The sequence below is a fragment of the Amphibalanus amphitrite genome, unplaced genomic scaffold (genome assembly GCF_019059575.1).
Source record: "Amphibalanus amphitrite isolate SeventyFive unplaced genomic scaffold, NRLGWU_Aamphi_draft 000729F_arrow, whole genome shotgun sequence".
Lineage (NCBI taxonomy): Eukaryota > Metazoa > Arthropoda > Thecostraca > Balanomorpha > Balanidae > Amphibalanus > Amphibalanus amphitrite.
In genome coordinates this window covers 332,380-359,781 of record NW_024882223.1, presented here as the reverse complement: position 1 = coordinate 359,781, position 27,402 = coordinate 332,380, and the positions used below count along the sequence as shown (strand labels likewise).

The 27,402-nt window shown below is 52.5% G+C and overlaps 1 protein-coding gene across 2 annotated transcripts in view; it reads left to right on the top strand.

Moving 5' to 3' along the window:
- Nucleotides 1-343: 343 nt before the first annotated feature.
- The window catches only part of LOC122365297 (5-oxoprolinase-like), a 32,754-nt gene continuing 5,695 nt past the window's right edge, over nt 344-27,402 (top strand). The window contains exons 1-23 of one of the 2 annotated variants that reach the window (XM_043336407.1): nt 344-406; nt 11,002-11,191; nt 11,658-11,849; nt 12,366-12,483; nt 12,855-12,969; nt 13,421-13,583; nt 14,252-14,337; nt 14,778-14,979; nt 15,375-15,471; nt 16,583-16,746; nt 17,079-17,207; nt 17,931-18,043; nt 18,339-18,427; nt 19,767-19,855; nt 20,201-20,331; nt 20,738-20,876; nt 21,256-21,388; nt 21,791-21,935; nt 22,240-22,387; nt 23,940-24,052; nt 25,353-25,626; nt 26,482-26,726; nt 27,143-27,254. In XM_043336407.1, coding sequence (XP_043192342.1) covers nt 11,030-11,191; nt 11,658-11,849; nt 12,366-12,483; nt 12,855-12,969; nt 13,421-13,583; nt 14,252-14,337; nt 14,778-14,979; nt 15,375-15,471; nt 16,583-16,746; nt 17,079-17,207; nt 17,931-18,043; nt 18,339-18,427; nt 19,767-19,855; nt 20,201-20,331; nt 20,738-20,876; nt 21,256-21,388; nt 21,791-21,935; nt 22,240-22,387; nt 23,940-24,052; nt 25,353-25,626; nt 26,482-26,726; nt 27,143-27,254 — 3,159 coding nt within the window. In that variant the 5' untranslated portion in view covers nt 344-406; nt 11,002-11,029. Of the gene's footprint in view, nt 407-10,557; nt 10,691-11,001; nt 11,192-11,657; nt 11,850-12,365; nt 12,484-12,854; nt 12,970-13,420; nt 13,584-14,251; nt 14,338-14,777; nt 14,980-15,374; nt 15,472-16,582; nt 16,747-17,078; nt 17,208-17,930; nt 18,044-18,338; nt 18,428-19,766; nt 19,856-20,200; nt 20,332-20,737; nt 20,877-21,255; nt 21,389-21,790; nt 21,936-22,239; nt 22,388-23,939; nt 24,053-25,352; nt 25,627-26,481; nt 26,727-27,142; nt 27,255-27,402 lie in introns of those variants that run through there. The other variant, XM_043336409.1, reaches the window with a different exon arrangement.

Genomic DNA, 27,402 nt, shown 5'->3' with positions numbered 1-27,402 from the left:
CAATACTAGCGTTAAGGCTATAGAAGCTAACATGGCAATCAGGCTGCCAGCCCCAGGGTAGGTATATTGGCCAGCTCCCCCCCCCCCCCATCCGAGGCGCCCAAACGAAGAAGTTTATTTTGAATCAGCTGCGCCAGATCTGGCTTTCCTGATCATATTCTCAAGAGCTAAAAATATTTGAATGTGTTTTTCGGTTCAATTATCTACAAATTTTGCCCAGTTTATTATTTGCATTATTTCAAAAACAGTTGGCGACATTTTTGACCCCAACAACCGCCAGCGGCGCGTGACCGAGCCCAAAAGGCGATGCACGCAAGATGCCTACGCAACTTTCTATACAACATGTGCTTTTCAAGGTCAAGGGCATTTCAGCTTGTTTGATTTTCAGATTGCGCTGGCGACGTAGGTAAGTGCCACAGCTTTGTTTGTCAATTTATTTTGGAAATGATCTGAACCTAGTAGATGAAAAACATGAAAGAAGCCAGAAGGTTATCATTACAATTAAGCATCAAAAGAGTGTTTCATTTTTCTCCTTAACAGCTACGTCTGCGTCGACTTTTGCAATTGCAACTTGATTTTATGCTGATGCTCGACTCTGGAGTGGATATAATCTCATGATCTGAAACGGACCTATGCAATTTCGAGTTTTTTAATATATAAACTACCATTGATCAGTCAGTATGGATTGGATTCAAATAAAAGTCACAGTTGCAGTGGCCTTGAGTTTCACCTCTGTTTCGTTGCTTCCATCCTCAGGACTCTGAAATCCTCCACGCCGCAACCCCCACGGCCCACTCAGGGCTGGACAGGCAACTTTATCTCATGTGGGCTGCTCCGAAGGGAGCACACCCGTAGCTGGATGGGTGCAGCGAGTGCTTGGGTTGGGGGCCTGGTCTGGCTGTCCTCTGGATGGGATCAGCTACAGCACCTCACTAGGGTGCCTGTCCAGACCTATGTCTCCCCTTAATTCCTATCATTCTTCCGGCTCTGAAGTGGACCGTGGTCGCATCAGACTGAAAGGGCCTAACCCAACAAAACAATCAAATAAAGAGTCACATCTGTCCATCATTTCCATCCTCAGGACAATCAAATCCTTCTCCTCCATGCTGTAACCCTCGGTACAGGCTGAACAGGCAACGACACACCCCCATAGTAGGGTGGCACTTAGCAATAGGGTGAATTTTATGTTATTCGATTTTTTGGCGTGCGGGTAGTTTTCTGGTTCCATTCCCGTAAAAAATAATGTGTGCAAAATGATTTTGAAAAATATTGATATTTAGGGGTCGCGAATTGAGGTCAAAGTTGGCAGTTTTGGGGAAAAAATCAACTTTTGGGGAACTACTTTAAACCTATTTGGAATGACATATGTGGTCATTAAGGGTAATTTCCGACGTATTTTGACCTTTATTTGTATAACAATTGTTTATCCCATCACTTCCGGCCGATCGTAGCCAGTCCAGGTCAGGCCAAGACAGGTCTGCTCTGGGCTGTTTTACCCATGTCAGGCCTATTTTGGCCTGCGACCGGTGCCTTCTCACAGTGGAGGTCATATCCTCTGATTAGTGTGAGGAGTGACCGGTCTCTCCTGTTCCAAAGGGAGAACGAGCCCCACGGTTCTATCGGTTCTTGAGACATGCTCCTTTTCTGTCAAAGATAATGTGAAGAAGTTGGAGTCAGCCTATCGCCGGCGAGCGAAAGCAGAGGCGAGAGTGGGCATTGAGCTGCACTGGTTTATTGTGCTTTTGGGATGTTCTTCCGACTCTAGTGCCAGTACAAGCAACAGACTTACCCGGCCGTTGCGGCGCGCACACGGAGGGAACGTCTTTGACGATGGCGACCATGGGAGAGGAACGTCGACTCACACTCCCAAGCGCATGCGGGCGAGCGGACATCCCCAACAGTGAACTGGCCTCGACCGGGCCAAACTGCCCAACCGTAATGTGTGAAGAACACGTGAACCTGTTATCAACTGCGGCACGGAACTTAGGATACGACTCCGGCTGAACCGCGAATCCTGAACCGCGAGAGAAGGAGCGTCGATCGATTCTAGGTCCTGGTGATGGAGAGGGGGAGGGATTGGGGTGGCCAAGCCACTCGCCGTTCCCAATCTCCCCTCCATCCAAGCACAGGAGGTCATGCTCACAGCGCTGGGGGACTAGGAACTGGAGAAGCAGAACTGCGGCCTTTTGCTTCGACGCCACGACGGCGAACAGCATGCTGGTGAACGGTACTTTAGCCCTTATCGAGCAGAAGCTGGATCGGCCCGTCCTCCAGCTGGCCTGCCGGCACCACGTGTAAGAGCTGGTCCTAGAGAAGGCCTTCTCCACCTGCCCTAGAATCTCGAGTGGCCTCTACATCCGGCTGTTTAAGAGGTTCAAAGGCGGGTGGGAGTTCATACTTCATTGACAGGATCACACCTGCGGCGTTCGCCGTCGACGACGTTCCGGAGTGGGACGAGCTGCTGGTCAGCTTCCATCGCTTCCATCGCTTCCATCGCTGGACTATGCCTAGCTCCGGGAAGATTACCGAAAACTTCTGGAGCTCTGCGTAATTGCTCTCGGTGGAGTTCCAAGCACGGCATCCGTTTCTCCGCCTCAGAGTACTTCACTGAGTTAGGTGGATGGCAAAGACCATCCGCATTGTGGATGCCTTCCTCTTCAGGGAGCGGCTCCGGCTGACGGAGGCCGAGGCCCAGGTCATCAGACGCTGTGCGCTGTTCGTTGCCTGCAAGTTCGCCGCCGCCGCCGCCGCCTGGTCTGGGGCTCTACCTCTTATACGGCCTTGGGCTTTACTGCCACTGCGCCGGCTCTGGACCTGACCTTCGTGAACTCATTTTGCACCTACCCCGACAAGGAGCTGTCGAAGGCGACAGTCCCGTTCTTCGGCCGTCACCTGTAGTACTTGAGTGATCGGCTGGTGATTCTGGAGCTTTTAGACCCCGACCCTCGGGCTCAATCAAGACATGGTGCGGGCAATAGACTTGTAGGAGAGGGAGGACGAGGACCCGCCCCATAAGTCCTTGGTGGACACTATGAACGCCGCTCTCGCGACCGAGACCTTGGTGAGCTTCCTCACATCGTCGTTCAAAAAGCTCTCTAGGATCCACGACCTGGACGCGGGGCTCATCATCAATGACCAAGGCCACTGGGAGGACAGCAGCTACCAAACCGCATCTCGTGTAGTCCGGGAGCTGCGGGTGGTGAATGACTTCACCAGCCGCGCGGTATGGCGCTGATGTAGACTGGCACTCATGAAAGACAAAGATTAGCGCCAGCTCTTCCTCCATGTCGTTGAAAAGATCACAGAAAACGCTAGCCTGACACCCGAAGATCGACTGCAATTGCTAACCAGGCTACACACAAAGTGATCTGGGTGCCCGTTGCCCATGATACCCCTCCCTCCAATGAGGCGCCAATATTCTACTAAAGAGGAGGAACTGGAGTAGTGGAGTACGTAGACCAGCGTTCTGGCGTGACCGAAGCTGCATGGAATATCAATAAACAATATGAAAATGACTAAGAAATGCCTTATTATCATCCGATTACAGCGTAAGAGGAAAGTCAGAAACGATTTTAACGACATTGAAATCTGCTACCAAAATCTCAATTTTGACCTTGATTCGCGACCTCTAAACATCAATATTTTCCCATAAAAATTTGCCTCCCTTATTTTTTACGGGAATGGAACCGGAAAACGACCCGCACGCATTAAAAATCAAAAATTGATTTTTAAGTGCCACCCTACCCCATAGCCTGTAGCCGGGTGTAGTGAGTACTTGGGGGACTGGTCAGCCTGTCTTTTGGGACAGGCTCAGCCTGGGTGACTCACTAGGGTGCCTACCCAGACCAATGTCTCTGGTCTCCCCCCTAATTTGTATCACCCTTCCTTCTGGCTCTGAAACGGTCTTATCAGAAAGAAAGAGCCCTGCCTAACCCTACAAAAACAAACAAAAAGAATGAATAGTCTGAAAATAGGGCCAGAGGAGCAGCAGGCTGGCAGCCTGCTTATAAAAGCAGTAGCCAAACTGAAAAGGGAAACATGAACAGAGCACATGTTCACCAGTGATACTTTTAAATGCAGCCTTGGGCCTAACAAAATGCTGGTAGGTGGATAGTATTATGATACTGTCATTCTCTGGCCCCTAGGTTTAGTTTGGCCCTTTTGCCAGTTTCCAGCCAGACTAAACTAGGAAGGAACAACATGGGTCAAACATGAATCTCTGTGGGCACAAGCTCACTGCCAAGGCCCATGAAGTTAGGATGAATTCAAAGAGATACTTCATATTGATGATGTAGGGCTGCGCCAGTTCACAAATGTCACCACCCAGTAAACATGCCGACGTCGGCCCGACGTCGGCAAACATCGGGGTGACGTCGGCATCTCGGCATCGGCATGCCGACGTCGGTTCCATGACAGCTGAACCAGTGACAAGTGAACCAGGACAACTGAACCAGTGACAACTGAACCAGGGACAACTGAACCAGTGACAGCTGAACCAGTGACAGCTGAACCAGGGACAACTGAACCAGTGACAACTGAACCAGGGACAACTGAACCAGGGACAACTGAACCAGGGACAACTGAACCAGTGACAACTGAACCAGGGACAACTGAACCAGTGACAACTGAACCAGTAGACAACTGAACCAGTGGACAACTGAACCAGTGGACAACTGAACCAGTGGACAACTGAACCAGTGGACAACTGAACCAGTAGACAACTGAACCAGTGACAACTGAACCAGTGGACAACTGAACCAGTGACAGCTGAACCAGTGACAACTGAACCAGTGACAACTGAACCAGTGACAACTGAACCAGTGACAACTGAACCAGTATGACAACTGAACCAGTGACAACTGAACCAGTGACAACTGAACCAGTGACAACTGAACCAGTGGACAACTGAACCAGTGGACAACTGAACCAGTGACAACTGAACCAGTGGACAACTGAACCAGTGGACAACTGAACCAGTGACAACTGAACCAGTGGCAACTGAACCACTAACCAGTAGCACAGCAAGCAATTTTACTCCGGGCCCAAGCAAGCTGAAGTGCGGCTTGCCCGAGATTTTTAGTAGGGCTAAAGTCGGCTAGCGCTTGGACTAAAGTCGGCTGTTTAGCCATTTAGCCACTTAGACAGCCATTGTTTAGCCGTGAGCCCTATAGTTGTGCGACGTTTGGCGTAAGCCCGATGTTAGCCCTAGCAGTGACTTCCATTTATATACCGGAGATTCCTCTGGGCCCAGGAGGGCTGAACTCTGCTAAGCCCACGTTGCGTGCCCTGTCTGCCCCGAGTTAGGCCATCAAAGTGAATATTATTTATACGTTGCTAACTATGCGGGCGTCCCAGGTGGGCGTTAACGGTTACCAAACCAGTTCGCGACCACCAGGCTCTGTCAGCCCTGTCAGCCGTCGTACGGCTCTCGGACGTACACTATAATAGATCGGACACAGATCAATTGGCAGACCGGCAGATTGGCACAGACCGTCCGTCCAGCCACGCGCTACCTTATACCTATACAGCGCAGTACGACATTAGTTGTCCACTGGTTCAGTTGTCCGCTGGTTCAGTTGTCCACTGGTTCAGTCGTCCACTGGTTCAGTTGCCATACTGGTTCAGTTGTCACTGGTTCAGCTGTCACTGGTTCAGTTGTCACTGGTTCAGTTGTCCACTGGTTCAGTTGTCACTGGTTCAGTTGTCACTGGTTCAGTTGTCATACTGGTTCAGTTGTCACTGGTTCAGTTGTCACTGGCTCAGTTGTCACTGGCTCAGTTGTCACTGGTTCAGTTGTCACTGGTTCAGTTGTCACTGGTTCAGTTGTCACTGGTTCAGTTGTCCACTGGTTCAGTTGTCTACTGGTTCAGTTGTCCACTGGTTCAGTTATCCACTGGTTCAGTTGTCACTGGTTCAGTTGTCCCTGGTTCAGTTGGCACTGGTTCAGTTGTCGCTGGTTCAGTTGTCGCTGGTTCAGTTGTCACTGGTTCAGTTGTCGCTGGTTCAGTTGGCACTGGCTCAGTTGTCACTGGTTCAGTTGTCCCTGGTTCAGTTTTACTGGTTCAGTTGTCCCTGGTTCAGTTGTCACTGGTTCGGTTGTCTGCCTACCGCCGACGTCGGCCCGACGTCGGTCCGACCTCGGCACGACGTAGGCTGGATGTCGGGTACACCCGCATGCACCGACGTCCAGCCGACGTCGGACCGAGATCAATTGCTGAGGTCCAGCCGACGTCGGGCCGACGTTGGACCGACATCGGCCGCTGTTTTGACCGTTAAAATAATATAAAATGCATGTTTCATGTTTCATAAAGAGCTTCTGTATCCAAAATACCTATCCTCAGGGAAGTCAAATCTTCCTCCACGCCGCAACCCCCTGATCCGGACTGGACGGGAAACTTAATCCCATTTGGGATTGCCCGTAAGCCGAGCTCGCCCGTAGCCGGGTGCGGTGAGTGCTTGGGAGTTGGGGGCTGCGCCTATCCTTTGGTCAGGCTCAGCCCTGGCAACTCACCAGGGCCGGGCTCAGTTCATATAGAAAGGCCAGTTGGCATGTGCCACTTTGCCAAAGTGCCACTTATCAAAGGGACACTTTTGGAAACGTTGGTGCAGGTGTGTAAGGGTGGCTATATGAATCCGTTTGTGGGGTCGCCCTTTCCAATAAGTGTCACGTAACAGCAATGGGACTCTATGTGAACTGGACCCAGGGTGCTCGCCAAGACCACCCAGTAAACATGCCGACGTCGGCCCGACGTCGGGCCGAGGCTCGGCCCGACGTCGGCCCAACGTCGGTTCAACCTCGGCCCGACATCGGCTGGACGTCGGATATGCCCGCATGTTCCGACGTCCAGCCGAAGTCCAGCCGACGTCAAGCCGACGTCGGGCCGGGGTCGTTTGCCGAGGTTGACGAGATCGTTTGTCGTTGGGCCGACGGGGCCGACGTCGGCATGTTTATTGGGACAACGCGCCAAAAATATCAACCGGCGGCGGGATTCGAGCCCCCCAGTCGCCGACGTCGGCATGTTTACTGGGACAACACGCCAAAAGCATCAGCCGGCGATGGGATCCGAACCCCGCGTCATTTGCCGCGAGGTTAGTGCGCTAACCACTACACCACGCAGCCAGATAGCGAATTTAGTTTGTTTTGTTGGGTTATGCCCTTTCGGTCTGACAAGACCATTTCAGAGCCGGAAGGATGATAGGATGGAGACATTGGTCTTCTTGGCGAGCACCCTGGGTCCAGTTCATATAGAGTCCCTGGTCCCATTGCTGTTACGTGACACTTATTGGAAAGGGCGACCCCACAATGGATTCATATAGCCACTCTTACACACCTGCACCAACGTTTCCCAAAGTGTCCCTTTGATAAGTGGCACTTTGGCAAAGTGACACTTGCCGACTGGCCTTTCTATATGAACTGGCCTGGCCCTGGTGAGTTGCCGGGGCTGAGCTTGACCAAAGGATAGGCCGAGCAGCCCCCAAGCACTCACCGCACCCGGCTACGGGCGAGCTCAGCTTACGGGCAATCCCAAATGGGATAAAGTTTCCCGTCCAGTTGCGCCGTGGAGGAAGATTTGAGTTTCCTGAGGATATTTTGAATACAGAAGCTCTTTATGAAACATGAAACGTGTATTTTATATTATTTTAACGGTCAAAACAGCGGCCGATGTCGGTCCGACGTCGGCTGGACCTCAGCAATTGATCTCGGTCCGACGTCGGCCCGACGTCGGCTGGACCTCGGCTGGACGTCGGAACATGCGGGCATATCCGACATCCAGCCGACGTCGTGCCGAGGTTGGACCGACGTCGGGCCGACGTCGGCATGTCGATGCCGAGTTGCCGACGTCACCCCGACGTCGGCCGACGTCGGCATGTTTACTGGGCAATGTCTCCATCTTATCATCCTTCCGGCTCTGAAATGGTCTTGTCAGACCGAAAGGGCATAACCCAACAAAACAAACTGATTTCGCCATCTGGCTGCGTGGTGTAGTGGTTAGCGCACTAGCGTCGCGTTCAAATGACAAGGTTTCGAATCCCATCGCCGGTTGATACTTTTGGCGCGTTGTCCCAGTAAACATGCCGACGTCGGCGAGTGGGGGTCGAATCCCACCGCCGGTTGATATTTTTGGCGCGTTGTCCCAGTAAATATGCCGACGTCGGCCCCGTCGGTCCAACGACAAACGATCTCGTCAACCTCGGTAAAAACGACCTCGGCCCGACGTCGGCTCGACGTCGGCTGGACTTCGGCTGGACGTCGGTACATGCGGGCGTACCCGACGTCCAGCCGATGTCGGACCAAGGTTGAACCGACTTAGGGCCGAAGTCGGGCCGAGGCTCGGCCCGACGTCGGCATGTTTACTGTGCAATATCTACCCTGTCCTGCCTTATGCCTTTCCAGTAGCTCAGTTGATAGAGCGATCTACCAGACAACTCTCCATAGGCGCAATTCCTACCTTTGAGGGCACACACCCCGCGCGCAACACTCCACTTAAAATCTGCACCGCACCAGTTGATCTGCACCGCACCGCGCACCGGTGGATTGCTCTTGCACTGGCTGAATCTTGTTGGCAGTTTTTGTGTCCTGGTGGTGAGAGCTCCTGGTTTGAGTGTCAGTGTCTGTCAAGCAATTTTTGGGACTGGTTTGTAACTGCTGTGTGTTTATTTATTTATTTATTTAGCAGATCTTTGTGGATTCCAATATACAATTGGCTGGTTATTCCACAGCGTCATACAATGCAGGGCTGCCGTCAAATTACATGAAAACACAGTGCATATTATACAGTACAATACAGTCACTACTAACTTCGTCATACAACACTGGATCAAAGACATTCTAAAAAGACATTCTACTGTTTGCTGAGATAAAAACTCTTGACTCGTTTCTTAAAAGTACAGACGCTGCCGCAGTTGTGCATCCCTTTGTCAAGATCGTTCCATGCAGTCAGTGAGCGGACGGGCGTCGCCATACGCGTTCTTTCCAGTCGGGCGCGCGGCACATGGAGAAGATCGGCGGCGGTCGCCCTAGTGCTACGAGTACGCTCTGACACGTCGGCTCGCATCGAGACTAGGCTTTTTAGGTGGACTGGCGCGTTTGCTTCATGTAGCATGGCGTGCACCAGAATACAGTCCCTGTAGTCAATCGTGCGCTCGAATGACAGCCAGCCGAGCTCACGTTTCGCCTGTGAGATATGGTCAAATTTACGCTTTCGGGTTACAACTCGAGCGGCGTGGTTGATCACTTTTTCCATGCGCAGACGTTCGCGTTTGGTAGGCGGTGCCCAGGCCGGTAAACAATATGTCACATGCGGGAAGACCAGTGAGCGCACGAGATGAAGTACAGTTGTTTTGGGAAGTGTGTCTCTGATCTTACTAATGGTGATCAAGCCACCGTAGCATCGCTGCACTACTCTGCTGTGTTCATGCTAATTGGCGCAATTATCGGCATTAGTAGAGGAGACGTCAAGACGTCGAAGGTTTTCCAACAGGGAGACGCTGTAGGTTGGTAGGTTGTAGGGTAGGTTTGTTGGTTTTTAGGTTGTACGTTGTAGTTTTGTAAGTTGTATGTTGTAGTTTTGTAGGTTGTAGCCAGGTTTGTAGGTTGTAGGATTTGTAGGCTGTAGGTTAGGTTAGGTTTGTTTAGGTTTTGTTAGAAAGAAGCACCTCCGGTTATAGCGCCTCTCTTCGGTAGAAAACCTTCGTGTGACGTCTGCTCTACTATAATACCCAATTATCTAGGTTTCATTTGCATAGTGTGGTTTTGGCCAACTGCCCATGCAACTTTTATTGTTCAGTGTGGACATGACCTTCTCTGTTCGAGAATTCTGCTTAATTTTTTAGAAACATAGGAACAGAATCATTACAAGCAGGTGTTCAGTTCATCAGACCATTTTCCGAGCGCATGCAGTTCTGCTCAAGACGGCTGGTCTTTGATTAGTGGCCCGCCGGTTATCGGGGATGCCCCCTCCTCGGCCAGCCCCGTCCCATTCCATCCCATCCAATGGTCCCCTGTCCCCATCTCTCTCGACCCTCATCCGGCGGGATATACCGTCCGTCCCCCGTCCCATCTCGTATGTCCCTTATCCCATGATCTCATCCCGTCTGTCCCCATCCCATCCGGTGGGTCCCTCGTCCCATCCGATGTGCCCCCTGTCCCCTTCGACCTCTTTCTATCCTACCTAGCCCCCGTCCCACCCATCACTCCCTCGTCCCAAATAAGGCTACAGTAACGTCCCAGCCCTACGGGCGTCAGGCTGTTCCGTAATCTGTTGGATTTAGTTAGCGTTGTCCCGGTGGTTTTTGTTGGCGGCACGCCGTTCTGGTAGGTCGAGTTGGTCGTCCCGTCAGGATACTGTTTTCGTTTCGTCTGCGATGAAAATTCCTACGTCGAGGTCAAGTCAATAACCCCTTCCTATACACGCCCGTGGGCACGCGACTCGTGTTTTAACTGGCCCTCCCTGGTATCGATCCTCGCGGCGCGCCTGCCTACCCTAATGTCGAAATTAACGCAAACAAACGCTGGCCGCCCGGTGACCCGTCTCTGGCCGTCACTGTGCGCGTCACCGCCCGGCTGGTGTGGCGTGAGTCAGCTGTTTCGAGAGTTTACGAGGAGTTGTAGGCAGTGTTAGCTGAGGCGCATTAGGAGGTGTTTGGGAAAAACGGTCAAGGTAGTGTTTGGATCCCCGGCGAGGCCAAGGTATTGGAATTTTGTGTTATAGTTTCGTCTTCTTGTTTTCAATCGTTCGTTCACTGTTACACTGGTACAGACTAGAGATGCATGTCTTTGAAGCGTATATACGGGCGCAAAATGGCCTTAGTGGTCGGCGCACCCTAAATCCCCAGTAAACAAACTTTGAAGCGTATATGACAAATAGCGAAATATGCGTTAACAAATATTATACTACACTGCCCTCCACGAACACTGGCTATTTCACATTGAGTTTCTGGTCCGATCCCGCGTTTGTAGCTATGATTCTTCATCATTGACGCTTTGGACCTTTTTTACAGAGACTGAACCATCTACGGCGTTAAAACCATGGGCACCAAGTTTGAGTTCTCGATTGACCGCGGTGGTACATTCACCGATATCTACGCCCGGTGTCCGGGCGGTCGGGTGCGGACCCTGAAACTGCTCTCCTCGGATCCGGACCGGTATCCGGACGCGCCCACCGAGGGGATCCGGCGGATACTGGAACAGGTGGGTGTTGGAACATGAATAAATGACCCTGATTATCCAGGATTAGTAGGAATAGGGTGGATGAATGAATGAATGAATGAATGAATGAATGAATGAATGAATGAATGAATGAATGAATGAATGAACAAATCGTGACCATTCATGAATGAGAGATAACAGATTAATAAATGGATGAGTCAATGAATTAGTGATTGTGTCAGTAAATGAGTTAATTTGTCAATGAACGAGTCAATGAGAGCGTGAGGAAATTATATTTACTTACAAAGCGGGATTTGATAAACTGTTGATATTATTCATGAATTGAGCCGATAAATGCATTTTTATGCTCTCCAGCAGACACAAAGTAGGCATGAGACTGTGTGACTGAGATGGAGACTGCACTCTCTCATAAAACACCCACCCCATCCATCATTAATAGTCTGTCAGACATTCACTGCATTTACCTGCCGTCCTCTCACTTTCTCAGGAGACGGGCCGCCCGTTCCCGGCCGGTGAGCCGATCGACACCAGTGCCATCTCGTGGATCCGGATGGGAACTACGGTGGCCACTAACGCCCTGCTGGAGAAGAAGGGCGCGGAGATGGCCCTGCTGATCACAGCGGGGTTCAGGGACGTGCTGCACATCGGCAACCAGGCGCGGCCCAAAATATTCGACCTGGTAAGTCACTCGGATCTGGTAAAGGCCATGGCTCGTTACTATGTTGGTTTGGAGTTTGTCTTCTCTTGAGTAAAACCGAATTGGAGCATTAACAAGCCGCAAGACAGCAGTCTGGTCGCTGATCCGCCGTGTTCTGCCGTTCCTCCGACAGTCTGTGTCGTGCCCGAACGTACTCTACCGCCGCTGTTTTACTGTGCCCTGCCGAGTCAGTTCTACCGTGTTCCTTTCTCTAGTCGGTGTCGTGTCCGGACGTGCTCTACTGTATTTACTGTGCCCTTCCCCTGTTCTGCTGTGCTCTATCGTATTCTACCTTTCTTCCGGCAGTCAGTGTCGTGTCCGGGCGTACTTTTCTGTCTTCTACCATGTTCTACTCCTCCTCGGACAGTCAGTGTCGTGTCCGGTCGTGCTCTACTGTGTTCTACCATGTTCTACCGTATTTCTTTCTCCAGTTGGTGTCGTGTCCGCCTCCGGACGTGCTCTTCTGTGTTCTACTATGTTCTACCCTTCCTCCGACAGTCTGTATCGTGTCCGGACGTACTCTACCGTGACGTGGTGGAGGTGGACGAGCGCCTCTTCCTGGCCTCGCCGAGATGTCAGATGAAGCACGACTACGAGCGGGTGACAGCGCGGTCAGGTCAGCGACCGGGGGGGGGGGGGGAGGGGGCTTCTTTTCGGCATGTCTTTACTCTTCTCGTAATGGCAATGCATTTTTCACGAAACGCTTCTGCATCTCTGTCTAAATTATGTCGATATATACATGTCCCATTTCAATAGATAGTCTAAGAAACCGTACCACTGCAACCGGCGTCTGCAACGATTCGCCACTGCCCACTAACCGTCCCTTTCTCACCGCCCTGTCAAACCGTACTCCCGCCAGGCCAGGAGCTGCTGGTGGTGCGCCGTCCCGGCCTCCGCTGACCGTCTTACCGTACTCCCGCCAGGCCAGGAGCTGCTGGTGGTGCGGCGTCCCGACCTCCGCTGACCGTTTTACCGTACCCCTTTCAGGTCAGGAGCTGCTGGTGGTGCGCCGTCCGGACCTCAGCGCGCTAGAGCCCCAGCTGCAGGCCCTGCTGGACAGAGGCATCACCAGCCTGGCCGTGGTGCTTATGCATTCCTACCTGTGAGTTACTTGTGACTGGGAGTACTCGTAACTGTGAGTACACTCCTACCTGTGAGTACTGGTGACTGTGAGTACTTAGTACTCCTACCTGTGAGTAACTTGTGATTGGGAGTAACTCGTATCTGTGAATGCTTCTACCTGTGAATTTTCGTACCTGTGAGTACTCATACCTCTAAGTACTCGTACTCGTAAGTACCCGTACCTCTGGGTACTCGTGTCTCGTACATGTAAGAGTTCGTAGTTTTGTGTCTGTGTTTCTCGCACCTGCTGTTTTGAACTTCTACTCTTGCGCTTGTACCTTTTTTGTACCTTTTCTAAACATGTACCTTTTCTTGTGTGTTTTAAGATCTCAATGTAATATTTTTGAAGTGTTTTTCGAGTACGGCCGTATGATTATCCGTCCGTATCTCCCGCCAGATTCCCTGACACTATGTGTGTCTGTGTCCCCCAGTTACCCCGACCACGAGCAGTTGGTGGGCGGTCTGGCGGCGCGGCTCGGGTTCACCCACGTCAGTCTCTCCTCCGAGGTGATGTCGATGGCCCGGCTGGTGCCGCGCGGGTTCACGGCAGCCGCTGACGCCTATCTGACGCCGTGCATCAAACACTACCTGAAGGTGGGTGTTATAACGGCGGTACTGCCTGAGGGTGGGTGTTAATTTACCTGAGGGTGGGTGCTATAGCGGCGGTACTGGGTGCCATTGTGTCTACGTGGGGGTTCCGCTGGCGTAAAACCGGCGATACTGGTAGGTATGTAAGGGACGATATATTTATAGAACAACGATCGGGCTCAGAATTACACCACAATAACAGTCATGTGCACGGCTTAAGGTCGTCTTCGATCGCACGGATTTGGATTTTATCTCACGGTACGTGCGAAAACGCCATGCGACAGGAGGGACGTTGCGTTTGGCGGCTTATTCCGAAATCCGAATGCACCACTATTTTTCAGCACTGCACCAGGAGTCAGCCATTTTCTCAGGATGGTCATGTGAATGCGTACAAATGCATGGCCTCCTTCGCCTTAAAGACTATTATTGCATAATCATACGGCCCCTATAAATGCTCTCACACCTTTTCTGCGCTTGCTCCTTCCTCTCGGTAGTAGGGTATCGTGGATTGTATCTCATTTGATCTGCTAATGAAACCGATCAATGTTGCCTGAATCACATAAAGACTGAAACTTTTCATCTGCACCCCATATTCTCTCGCCTCTGCCTCTCTACGCCTCGGTACCTATATTCTGTCGCCTGATGCCGTTTTATTTGTGTTGGCTGCCGCGCAGAGTTTCAGCTCTGGCTTCCGGGACGAGCTGCGCGGCGTCAATGTGCTGTTTATGCAGAGCGACGGCGGCCTGACGCCCATGGACAGGTAAAGACGCCCATAGACAGGTAAACACAGACTCATACCTGACGCCCACGGACAAGTAAAGACCGGATCATACGGCGGCCTGACGCCCATGGACAGGTAAAAACGACTTCACAGACTGAGGGCTGACACCCATGTACGGGTAAAGACCGGCTGCCTGACGCCCATGGACAGGTAAAGACCGATTCACAACAGACTGACGCCCATGGACTGGATCGTAAACACCGGCTCACATAACGGCCTGACGCCCATGGACTTTTAAAGACCGGTTTTGATGCACTTTGACTCTGCTTACCGCCAGTCCTGCATGGGGTTACATCATATTGGTCGTAAAGCTTAGTAAGCTCACTGTTTTATGTATTATGTAAGCTAAGTAAAATTAGATTCCCCAGTTCCTCACTCCAGTTTACCGACTCCACGTGCTCGCTGTTTTCTCCCGCCAGTTTTAACGGCTCGCGCGCCATCCTGTCGGGCCCGGCCGGCGGCGTGGTCGGGTACGCCCAGACCACGCACCGGCGAGAGACACAGCTGGCCGTCATCGGCTTCGACATGGGCGGCACCAGTACCGACGTCAGCCGCTTCGACGGCGCCTTCGAGCACGTCTTCGAGTCGACCACCGCCGGCGTGGTCATCCAGGCGCCCCAGGTGGGACGAGGCCGGCCAGGAGGAATGGTTTGGGTGGTTTTTATTTGGTGAAAGTTGAGGGATTGCTTGTTTCGGTGAGCTGGTGTGGGGGATAGTGTATGTTTTTTTTTCTGGTGGTTGTCATTGCTCAAGCGTGTTGTGAAGTAAATATTGTGTAGTCATTATGCGTTGTTCAGCTTTATGTTTCTAAGGTCACGACTTTATTCCAAATCTGACCTGACCAGACAGCCCATGACCTCACCTGACCTTAATCTACCCATGACCTGACCTGACCTCTGACCTGACCTGTGACCTGACCTGACCCTCAGCTGGACGTGAACACGGTAGCTGCCGGCGGCGGCTTGGTGGCTTTGTACTGCACACCTGACCTGACCTGACCTGACCTGTCCCCCCAGCTGGACGTGAACACGGTGGCGGCTGGCGGCGGCTCGGTCCTCGCCTTCCGAGACGGGCTGTTCGCCGTGGGACCAGAGTCGGCCGGCGCCCACCCAGGTATGGAATACGTAATATACTCGTATGTATGTATACCCCACACCTCCCTGTACTGTACCGCGGGCCAGAGTCGGCCGGCGCGCACCCAGGTATGGAATACGTAGTATATGTATACCCCACACCTCCCTGTACTGTACCGTGGGGCCAGAGTCGGCCGGCGCGCACCCAGGTATGGAATACGTAGTATATGTATACCCCACACCTCCCTGTACTGTACCGCGGGCCAGAGTCGGCCGGCGCGCACCCAGGTATGGAATACGTAGTATATGTATACCCCACACCTCCCTGTACTGTACCGCGGGCCAGAGTCGGCCGGCGCGCACCCAGGTACGGATTACGTAGTATATGTATACCCCACACCTCCCTGTACTGTACCGTGGGACCAGAGTCGGCCGGCGCGCACCCAGGTATGGAATACGTAGTATATGTATACCCCACACCTCCCTGTACTGTACCGCGGGCCAGAGTCGGCCGGCGCGCACCCAGGTACGGATTACGTAGTATATGTATACCCCACACCTCCCTGTACTGTACCGTGGGACCAGAGTCGGCCGGCGCGCACCCAGGTATGGAATACGTAGTATATGTATACCCCACACCTCCCTGTACTGTACCGTGGACCAGAGTCGGCCGGCGCCCACCCAGGTACGGAATACGTAGTATATGTAATACCCCACACCTCCCTGTACTGTACCGTGGGGCCAGAGTCGGCCGGCGCGCACCCAGGTATGGATTACCACTCACCTGACCGCACGGTACCCCTCTGTACCGCACATATTCGCCTCCTAGTCTGTACACATATTCGCCTCCCTGTGCTGTGGACCCGAGTCGGCGGCTCGGCCGGTGCCAATTCTGAATTCGGACACATTCAGCTCTCTCTCTGAGAAGCAGTCCATTCACATATTGGTGGCCACCATGTCTCATTGCTAACATGCCACCGCGTTATCGCCATCTCAGTCATCTCTCTTCTCTCTTCGGCCCTGGTCTGGTCTGCTCTGCCTTCTTTTCATGCCGACCTGAAGAATAATATCTCCACTTTCCAGGCCCTGTCTACTAAGAATTCTCTGCCCCCAGACCCGAATATCTGAAAACCCCTCTCTGCTGTCTCCAGGTCCTGTGTGCTACAAGAAGGGCGGCCCGCTAACCGTCACCGACGCCAACCTGGTGCTGGGCCGTCTGCTGCCCGACTTTTTCCCGAGGATATTCGGGCCGAACGAGGACCAGCCGCTGGACAGTGCCGCCGCCTACACCCAGATGCAGAACCTCACCAACGATGTAAGACACGCGGTGTTTGAATGATGGGAGCTGTAGCATAGCTACTTGGATCCAATTTACCATAGGAATATAAGTATTAACAGCTCAACTGGTAGGACTGTAATGCATTCAGATTGCATATAACCTGGCAGCTATGCTACCGACTGACGAGCGGTTTGCAGTAACTGCTACTCGGCCTGTTGTCTACAAGCTATTCAAAACAATGTAGACGTACAAAAAAGTAACACGGGTTATTATGCGCATTTACACGCAATTTGTCCTTCGTTGTGGCATGGCGCTTGGATAGCCGTTTGAAGTGTAGTCACAACTTGTCTTGGGTTGTGTGTCGTCAGGTGAACAAGTTCCTGCAGTCGCAGAAGGGTGACGCGGTGTCGGAGCCGATGTCAGTCGAGGAGGTCGCCATGGGCTTCATCAGGGTGGCCAACGAGACCATGTGCCGGCCCATCCGCAGTCTCACTCAGGTGAGGGATGGCAGTCACTCAGGGTGAAACTCACCCATGTGAAGTCTCAGTCAGGTGGGGTGGCTCAGCCTCGCGCAAGTGAAGTGCTGGTGTAGTCTTTATCGTAATGGCAGTTCCATGTCAGTGTAAATCAGTATTTCGTTTCATCCATTCTGAGCCCGTTCGTTCATTCATTCATTCATTCATTCATTGATTTTCCACTTACTCACCTACCCACACATTCGTTCAGTCGTAAATCCATCCATTTCAGTCACTTATCCAATCATTCGCCCACTCATTCATTCATTCATTCATTGATTCATTCATTCGTTTGTTTATTCACCAAGTCAGATGAGTCAATGTGTGGGTACCCATTCATTCATTCATTCGCCCATTAAGCCATTCATTCAATTTATTCACCCATTCATTTATTCACCCATTCATTTATTCACCCATTCATTCACCTCTTCATTTTTTCCGCTTTATTTTTACCGCAATAGCGAAAAATTGTCTTGTAAAGCTTGTGTAAACCTACGGGTACTCGATACTTGGTTTTTGCTGCTTTCGAACCGCCACAAATCCTTGTATTTGGGCCCGGTAACCTACGGGCAAACAGTGTTATTTAAGTACACAAGTGTTATCTACCTTTCTCCCCAGCAATCCGGCCCACCACTTCTCACGATTAAGGCGTCCTCCACAACTTACCGCTAGCCCCGCCTTTTCACCCGCCCTGCCCTGCTGTAGGCCCGCGGCCACGACACCTCTCAGCACGCGCTGGCCTGTTTCGGCGGCGCAGGAGGTCAGCACGCATGCGCAATAGCTCGCGCGCTCGGCATGGGCACCGTGTTTGTGCACAGGTGAGGACTTCAGATGGCGGATGAATTTATGTGATAGACGAGTTGGGATGGTGCACGTTACAGTAGCACTGAGTTATGCTGTAAGTGGCCTCAATATTGCCCAGATAATCTGTTTTCGAAGAATATTTCTTGCCAACTGTTTCGGTTCCTTGAGTTTTTTTTTTTTCATTGGGACTCATCAAGCATTGCACGACCCGTGGCCGATAATTTGTTTGGGCTGGAAAAAAGTTGTTAGCGAACTGCTCCGTCACAGCTGCTGTAGGTGCAGATGACATTACCCGTGCCCGTTTCCCAGATACGCCGGTATCCTGTCAGCGTTCGGTATGGCTCTGGCCGACGTGGTGCACGAGGCCCAGGAGCCGTGCGGACTACTCTACGGACCAGGTGCGACCGCTGGGGAGAGGGTCGTGCTGGGGGGAGGGGGCATGGAGGGGGCGCAGGGAAGATATGTGAGGGCGCAAGAAGGAGCGAATGAGGGCGGGATGAATGGATCGCTGAAGAGCAAACGAAAGTAGCTGCGAAGAATGGAGCGTGCAGCTGAATAATCGACGGATATTATTATTGAGCTTTGCTTTTTTAATTTTTGCTTAGTCTTTGAGTTGACTTTCTTCTTCTGACTTGATAGATGGTCAAGGTACGCAGCTAATAAACAATTATCGTCGTCGTATTCGGCATTCGCGGACTCGCCAGGCTTTGAACCCGGGACCGGCTGAACGCCGGCGGGCGGCAGCAGCCCGGCTCCGGCTCGGTGGCGGTGCTATTTTACTGCGAAAATAAAAAAGTGCGACAAAGAAAAATATAAATAATAATCTATCAGTATGGAAAATAAGATGTTTGGAAACAGCTTCGCAGCCAGCCTTATTGATCAGTTAGTTGATTTTTTCCGACTTCGGCAGAAAATCCCGAAAACATCCGTGCCCGGTCCGCGCCGATCCGAGCGAGCTCCCTCCCTCGTAATCTGGTGCGGATGTACCGATTTTCGCCGACGAGTGGTTGTCGGCCACCAGCCACCCATAACCCGGTGGTCTCGGCCAGCTGACGGCGGCCGGCGCAGTCAGCTGGCGCGGCCGGCCGGTATGGGCGGCTGGTGGCCGACAACCACTCGTCGGCGGCTGCGGCGCGGCCGGGCGCGGCTCAACACGCGCCGCGTTGGGGTCGTTTTTGCCGGCGCCGCGCCGCCCGCCGTATGTTGTGTATCGTCGGCGAGGGGCGTGGCGCGCGGTATGGGCGGCTACTGCATTTGCCCGCCGGCGTCGGCGCCGCTGGTTATTTATTTACGTGGTGTGCGCCGACGAACGAGGGAGGATGAAAAAGAAGTGCATGTGGCTTTGTTGCGCGCAGGGAGGGCGGGAGGGAAGGACGGCTTGACGAGGAGCGTCTTTGATTGATCGGTAGAATGATTTTAGGCTAGTTTCGAACATCAACGTTTCAAGATGCGTGGAGCTTTCAACAAATAAAATACCGATAAACCCTTATTATGTAAGTTTTTTTTTGCCGATGAAGACAATCCGAAATGAGTCCGGCGGCGGCCGCTGAGCGAGCCGAGCCTGTTTGTTGCCGTATGTTCCACCATGACTGACCAACCCGAACCCACTAATGTTTACATATTATAGCCTGCGTTCGCTCCAATGCAAAGATTTTGAAACTCGGTTGAAATGTATCCTGTCCTGTCACCACGTCCAAATGCCATCCACGTCATGCTGATTGGGTGGTTTTGTTTCAGATAATTTCGCGTACTTTGACGAGCGACTGGTGGCTCTGTCAGAGGTGTGTCGCGAGAAACTGCGACAACAGGGCTTCACTGACGACAAGGTATATCAATCATTCCCCTTCTTTGTTCATCTTCTTTGTCTTCGTTCCCAGTCTTCGTAGGCAATGGGCCATGTTGTGGAAAAATCAATCTGGATTCCGGTACTAATCGGCAAAACGAAATTTACTTTTCACATGCATCCAGTTCTTTTTCATTTTGTTGAACGGAGAAAGTGTGGTCATGCTGTGGATTGTGGAATAATTTTTGCCCTGTCCTGTCACCTACCTGTCACGACCTGTGTATACTGGATCGGAATACAGCCCCCCCCCCTCCCCCTGCTTTATCCCGACGGAACTGCTACCACCCTTTTCTTCGCTGACCTCCCCGTTCCCCCATTTTTCCCTCAGATTGTGACCGAGGTACACCTGCACATGCGATACGACAAGACCGACTGTGCTCTGATGATCCAGCCCTCTGAAGCCGGGACGGACGCTCCCTCTCCAACCCACGGAGACTTCATGGAGGCGTTCCTTCGAAGGTATTTGACGACCAGCGGCGCTGTTTCTTAGTATTTTTGCATGGTGTCCCGTTTATTTCATCGGGAGAAACTCAGCTACTCACACGATTTTTTCTGCAAGTGGCTGAATTGAGCACATACGTTTGGTTACTTTGCCAGTCAGATGCTGAATCAGCTTGCCGCGCTGCAATTTGCTCCTATCACCTGGTAATATCATGTCTTTCCATGTCAAATGTCCAATGCAATATTCATGCTAGACCTTTCCGACTTTATTTTCTCGACGTTTAAACATTGCGTAGCCCTAGCAGCTGAATGAATTGCATGGAAGTTGTCTTCCCTTTTTCCTGCTACTATCTTTTCGCTCCTCTCGCTCATTTAGTTTTCATATGTCCCTTATTTACCTCCCCTCCCCTTCCATTCCACCCAGGTACCGCAAGGAGTTTGGGTTCGTGATCAGCGACCGGGACGTGGTCGTGGATGACGTCAGAGTGCGGGGGCGGGGCCTGGCCTCCGTGGACGATGACGTCACACTGCCACCGGCACAGGCTCCGCCCTCTCCAAAAACGGTTGGTTTTGGTCCGTTAGGATTTGGGGTTGTCAGGGGAGGGGGCGTAGGGAGTGTGGGTGGGTACTGGGTGGTAAACTGGATCTTCCGGATAATAAGAACTTGGATCTGGAGTTTGATTTGGCTGTAGTCCATAACCTTCTTTCAAATTGAGTATTTGTAGCACTTACATGTTTCGTATTGATTGATAAACGTTCCTACCTATAAAAGAATATTGATATTCTTTATTTGCTCGCTCCTTTTTTCTCGCTTCTTAGAATTGCATCAATGGTGATAAACTTACTACGTGTGGTTGCTGTTGCCAGGAGACCAGGGTGTACTTTGTGGGCGGGTACCGCACGGTACAACTTCCAAGTGTACCTTTGTTGTGCTGTTGCCAGGAGACCAAGGTGTACTTTGTGGGCGGGTACCGCACGGTACAAGTGTACCTGCTCTCGGAGCTGGGGGCGGGACAGGAGATTGCCGGTCCCGCCATCATTATGGACTCTCTGAGCACCATACTGGTGGAGCCAGGTCAGTGAAAACCGGCAGTCCATGCGATAAATACGCAGCTTATTAGACGGACAGTCGGTGATTTTCACATCCCGTACCTTAAACGACAATGATCCAACATGTGTTTATCACCAGACGATTTGCTTAAATTACTGCTTTTGCATCAGCTTTCAGCCAATTTGATTCAGTGGATTCGTGGTATAAAACTTGTCCTTGTCGAAATACCACTTAAGGCTCTATGCGTGAATTGTGATCATTGCTTTGAATTGCCTTATTATTTGTTGCTCTTAGACTTCAGCTTTACTTGTGTGTTAAAGACGCATACAGTGAACTGAAGCGACAGCCGGCTCGTATTCCATGTCTGTATGATCGTTTGCTTGTCACCATTTTCGCACTATCTGACGTCATTCTCCGTCCAATCAGACTGCACGGCGACCATTACGTCGCGGGGTGACGTCAGAATCCGGGTGGGTTCGGGGGCGCCGCCGAAAATCGGTCCCGAGCTCGACTCGATACAGCTGAGCATCTTCGGACACCGGTTCATGAGTCTGGCGGAGCAGATGGGGAGGTGAGTCTGAGGCTTTGTTATAGCAGCATATCGCTGCTTGGACCGAATTTCCTAACTGTGCGCCCCTTCCTCAAAGTAATGCTGATAGCGGCATAAGTTAAAAGTCACATTTTGCCCAATTTGTCTTCAAACCAAACCCACCTTATTTAACAGATACTTTCTGAAAATTGACGAAACTCACTACGTCGCGTAGTGATCATATTTTACAATTCAATGCCCCACTCGCATGTGGTATCATTGACACTGTTATCCCGCAATGAAACCCCTCTCTGTGTTTACAAGTCGCTGTTGTGCGCGCTCGCAGGATTCTGCAGCGTACCTCGATATCGACCAACATCAAGGAGCGTCTGGACTTTTCGTGCGCGCTGTTCGGTCCGGACGGCGGTCTGGTCTCCAACGCGCCGCACATCCCCGTGCACCTGGGCGCCATGCAGGAGGCCGTCCAGTACCAGGTACACCCTCGTACTAATACCAGGTAACGACTGGTCGCCGCACATCCCCGTCCACCTGGGCGCCATGCAGGAGGCCGTCCAGTACCAGGTACAGCCTCGTACTAATACCAGGTAACGGCTGGTCGCCATGACACATCCCCGTCCACCTGGGCGCCATGCAGGAGGCCGTCCAGTACCAGGTACACCCTCGTACTAATACCAGGTAACGACTGGTCGCCGCACATCCCCGTCCACCTGGGCGCCATGCAGGAGGCCGTCCAGTACCAGGTACAGCCTCGTACTAATACCAGGTAACGGCTGGTCGCCGCACATCCCCGTCCACCTGGGCGCCATGCAGGAGGCCGTCCAGTACCAGGTACGGCATGCTACTACCAGGTACACCCTCGTACTGGTACCAGGTAACGGCTGGTCGCCGCACATCCCCGTCCACCTGGGCGCCATGCAGGAGGCCGTCCAGTACCAGGTACGGCATACTAATACCAGGTACAGCCTCGTACCGGTACCAGGTACGGCATACTATTACCAGGTACACCCTCGTACTAATACCAGGTAACGGCTGGTCGCTGCACATCCCCGTCCACCTGGGCGCCATGCAGGAGGCCGTCCAGTACCAGGTACGGCATACTATTACCAGGTACAGCCTCGTACCGGTACCAGGTACGGCATACTATTACCAGGTACACCCTTGTACTAATACCAGGTAACGGCTGGTCGCTGCACATCCCCGTCCACCTGGGCGCCATGCAGGAGGCTGCCCAGTACCAGGTAGGGCATACTATTACCAGGTACATCCTCGTAATGGTACCAGGTAACGGCTGGTCGCTGCACATCCCCGTCCACCTGGGCGCCATGCAGGAGGCTGTCCAGTACCAGGTACGGCATACTATTACCAGGTAAATCCTCGTAATGGTATACTCGGGGGCAGATTGTTGTTCCACCACTCATTACCCTTCGGGCTCCCATGGCTCAGCACTGGCTGCTGCCAGTGTTGCCTGCCCTCAGCACTGCTCAGCACTGCCTGCCAGTGCCAGTGCTGCCAGTGCTGCCATTAGCAGCAGCCAGTGCTGAGCCATGGGAGCCCGATGTGTAGGGAGTGGTGGAACGTCAATCTGCCCCCGAGTGTACCAGGCACCAGGTAACAGTTTAGTCACCGGCCACCGCACATCTCCGTCCACCTGGGCGCCATGCAGGAGGCCGTCCAGTACCAGGTATGACCTCCTACTGGTACCAGGTACGACCTCGTACTGATATGTGGTACTGATGTGATGCTGATGTGAGCACTTACTGTCTCTTCATCCCGCCTTGGTGATCGATCATTATGTGTTTTGACTTTTATAGTCGGTAATCAACTCTTGCTGGCGCTGGGGACTGGTTGACTGTATTGTATTAAAGGCTTGATTGATGAATCCATTTTATAGGTACCGCAGTAGTTACAGTGGGACTCATCGATTGATTCGGCCTCTAATAGATTCTGACAATCACGTGATGCCTCTCTCCGTGATCAAAGTCAAATCAATAACAACCGGTCGCCCGGTCTCCACTCTATCCCCAGATGCGCGCGCTGGGATCCGACATCCGTCCGGGTGACGTACTTCTCTCCAACCACCCGGCGGCGGGCGGATCGCACCTGCCCGACCTGACCGTCATCACGCCCGTGTTCTACCGGTGAGTGGCGTACCACTGTTATACCATACCTGCCCGACCTGACCGTCATCACGCCCGTGTTCTACCGGTGAGTGGCGTACCACTGTTATACCATACCTGCCCGACCTGACCGTCATCACGCCCGTGTTCTACCGGTGAGTGGCGTACCACTGTTATACCATACCTGCCCGACCTCACCGTTATCACGCCCGTGTTCTACCGGTGAGTGGCGTAGGTACCACTGTTATACCACACCTGCCCGATCTGACCGTCATCACGCCCGTGTTCTACCGGTGAGTGGCGTACCACTGTTATACCATACCTGCCCGATCTGACCGTCATCACGCCCGTGTTCTACCGGTGAGTGGCGTACCACTGTTATATCATACCTGCCTGATCTGACCGTCATCACGCCCGTGTTCTACCGGTGAGTGGCGGGTCTGTGCACTCACATGTCGAGCTTTCAATAAGCCTCAAAAGCTCAGCCAAATGCGTACTACGGCTCTCGCGAGATTAAGCGGTAGGTTTTGCACTTAAACATTTCCGATTATATCTCAGAAACTAATCGATCTACGATGAAGTCATTTTACACGATCATGGCCGGCTTGTGAACCAACAAGTCGATCGCATCTTCAACACTTAAAAGCTTAAGACGACGAAGATATAGCCTGAAGTACGGCCCTCCAGGTATTTAGTGGTTGGTTGCCAACATCATAACAATCGATCTGCATTGATGAATACATCTAATGGCTGTTGAAAACCACTGCCGAAATGTGTGCACGAACCCTCTTCTCATTTCTATTGAGTCATTTTACAGGAGTGTCTCTGCCATTTAAAGTTATTACACCAAAAGCACATAGGCTAACCAACCACTCTTTTGCTGGAGGGCCGTACACTAAATTTTCTAGGTGCAAAACCTACCGCTAAAACCCGCGAGACCTGTACCTTCTTGGGGGGATCTTTGATGCGTGAGAATCATATGTACTCGCGCTATGAAGTGTAAGATATTCTGAGATACCCTCTCGGATCTCCGAACCACATTTCCTTGTATTCGTCATTAGACGTGAAAAGACTCCCGAATCTGTGATATATTGGTGTTGCTGAGGCCGTCTAGGTCAGGTTCATGCATAGACAAATTCTTCAATTCTATCTTCTTACAGCTTCTTGTAGCCAGTCATTCGGCGTCCATGGTTCGTGCTATAACATTCTCTCCCGTCCTGTCTTGCAGTGGCAATGTCCGGGACTGCCCCTCCCTCCCCATCTGTGTTGTTTCGTATCGTGGCGTCCCCTAACACCCCCCCCCCTTCCCCTCCTCCGGCAGCGACTCGTCGTCTCCGGTGTTTTTCGTGGCGTCGCGCGGCCACCACGCTGACATTGGCGGCATCACTCCGGGATCCATGCCGCCACACTCGACCTCGCTCCTCCAGGAGGGCGCCTGCTTCAAGTCGTTCAAGCTCGTCTCCGAGGGCGTCTTTCAGGAGCAGGAGCTGACAGAGGCGCTGATGGCTCCTGGGAAGATTCCGGGCAGCTCGGGAACCAGGAACCTCAGAGATAACCTGAGCGACCTGCGCGCACAGGTGGCAGCAAACCAAAAGGTAGCGCCGGGCTGCAGGAGTGAGGGTATGTGGGAGAACGAGATGTTTACGAGTAGTAGGGTAGCATACATCGAAGAATGAAAAAGGGATGTGATTTGGAGGAGAGGGATGCTTGATGACCTCTGCTGCTCGCCTGGGGCGTTAAAACTTAAGACGATATCTAGTGAGGACTTACTATTGCTAGGTTTTTATGAAATAGGTAAAACCTATTTGAGTGTTTGTTGATCCTATTGATCGACAGCCAACATGATTCGATGTGATTGACATGCTTTTTTAATAGTAACGACATGTAATCACCTATCTCGCTTTCCTCGCGTCATCTCGCATTCTCTCGCTTTCCCCGCAGGGTGTCAGTTCGGTCGGTGAGTTGATCGACCAGTACTCCCTCCCTCTCTCCCTGACCTCCCTATCTCTCTCCCTGACCTCCCTCCCTCTTCCCACAGGGTATCAGTCTGGTCGGTGAGCTGATCGACCAGTACACCCTCCCTCTCTCCCTGACCTCCCTGTCCCTCCCTCTCTCTCTCTACAGGGTATCAGTCTGGTCGGCGAGCTGATCGACCAGTACTCCCTCCCTCTCTCCATGATCTCCCTCCCTCTCTCTCTCTCCCTGACCTCCCTCACTCTCTCCCTGACCTCCCTCACTCTCTCCCTGACCTCCCTCACTCTCTCCCTGACCTCCCTCACTCTCTCCCTGACCTCCCTTTTTCTGCGGCAGGGTATCAGTCTGGTCGGTGAGCTGATCGACCAGTACTCCCTCCCTCTCTCTCTCTCTCTGACCTCCCTCCCTCCCTCCACAGGGTATCAGCCTGGTCGGTGAGCTGATCGACCAGTACTCCCTCCCTCTCTCGCCGGCAGGGTATCAGTCTGGTCGGCGAGCTGATCGACCAGTACACGCTCCCGGTGGTCCAGGCGTACATGGCCCACATTCAGCACGCCGCGGAGCTGGCCGTGCGGGGAATGCTGCGACAGATCGGTGCAGAGGCGCGCCGCCGGTCCGGCGCAGCGCGGCTGCTCTGGGAAGACAGGATGGATGGGGGGAGTGTCATACGACTGGAGGTGCAAATTGATGAGCAGGAGGGGTCGGCTGTGTTCGACTTCAGGTCAGTTGAAGGGGAGATGCGAGAGCACTCTAGGGATGGTTGGGTTGAGGGTTGTCGTTGAACGGTTCGTTTTGAGAAGTTTTGTATTATCGATGGGCTGATACTCGGCGTGGCTTTGAGTATCAGAGCTTTCTTTTCTTCTCGACAAAGTATTGAGTGGCGAATTAGTGCGTCGATCGTCAGTTCAGTGATAGAGACACTCGGCGTGTCTTTTTTCGACTAAGATGCTTCTTCCGGTATCGCGCCATATTTGTCTTTCCAGTGGAGCTAATGACGCACCAGTTCTGTCCCCCAGCGCCGCTTACGACGCGTCGGTTTTGTCTCCAAATTGGCTAACGCTCTGGTTTCATCTCCCCAACGGCACCCGTTACGAGATGTGTGTGTTATGTCTAACGCGCCGTGTTTTGTCTCCCCAGCGGCACCGGTTACGAGGTGTACGGCAACTGTAACGCGCCGCGGGCCATCACCCTGTCTGCCGTCATCTACTGTTTGCGCTGTATGGTCGGACACGATGTACCGCTCAACCAGGTATTTCCGGAGTTAGGGAGGGCTGCATGCTGAATTACAACGGCAATGCCCTCCAGCATTGACTGGACGAAATCTGAGCCCTATTTCACGGCCCGTCGCTGCGCTGCGCTGCTGTATTGTGCGGCGTTTGAGACGAATTCGGCTCGAC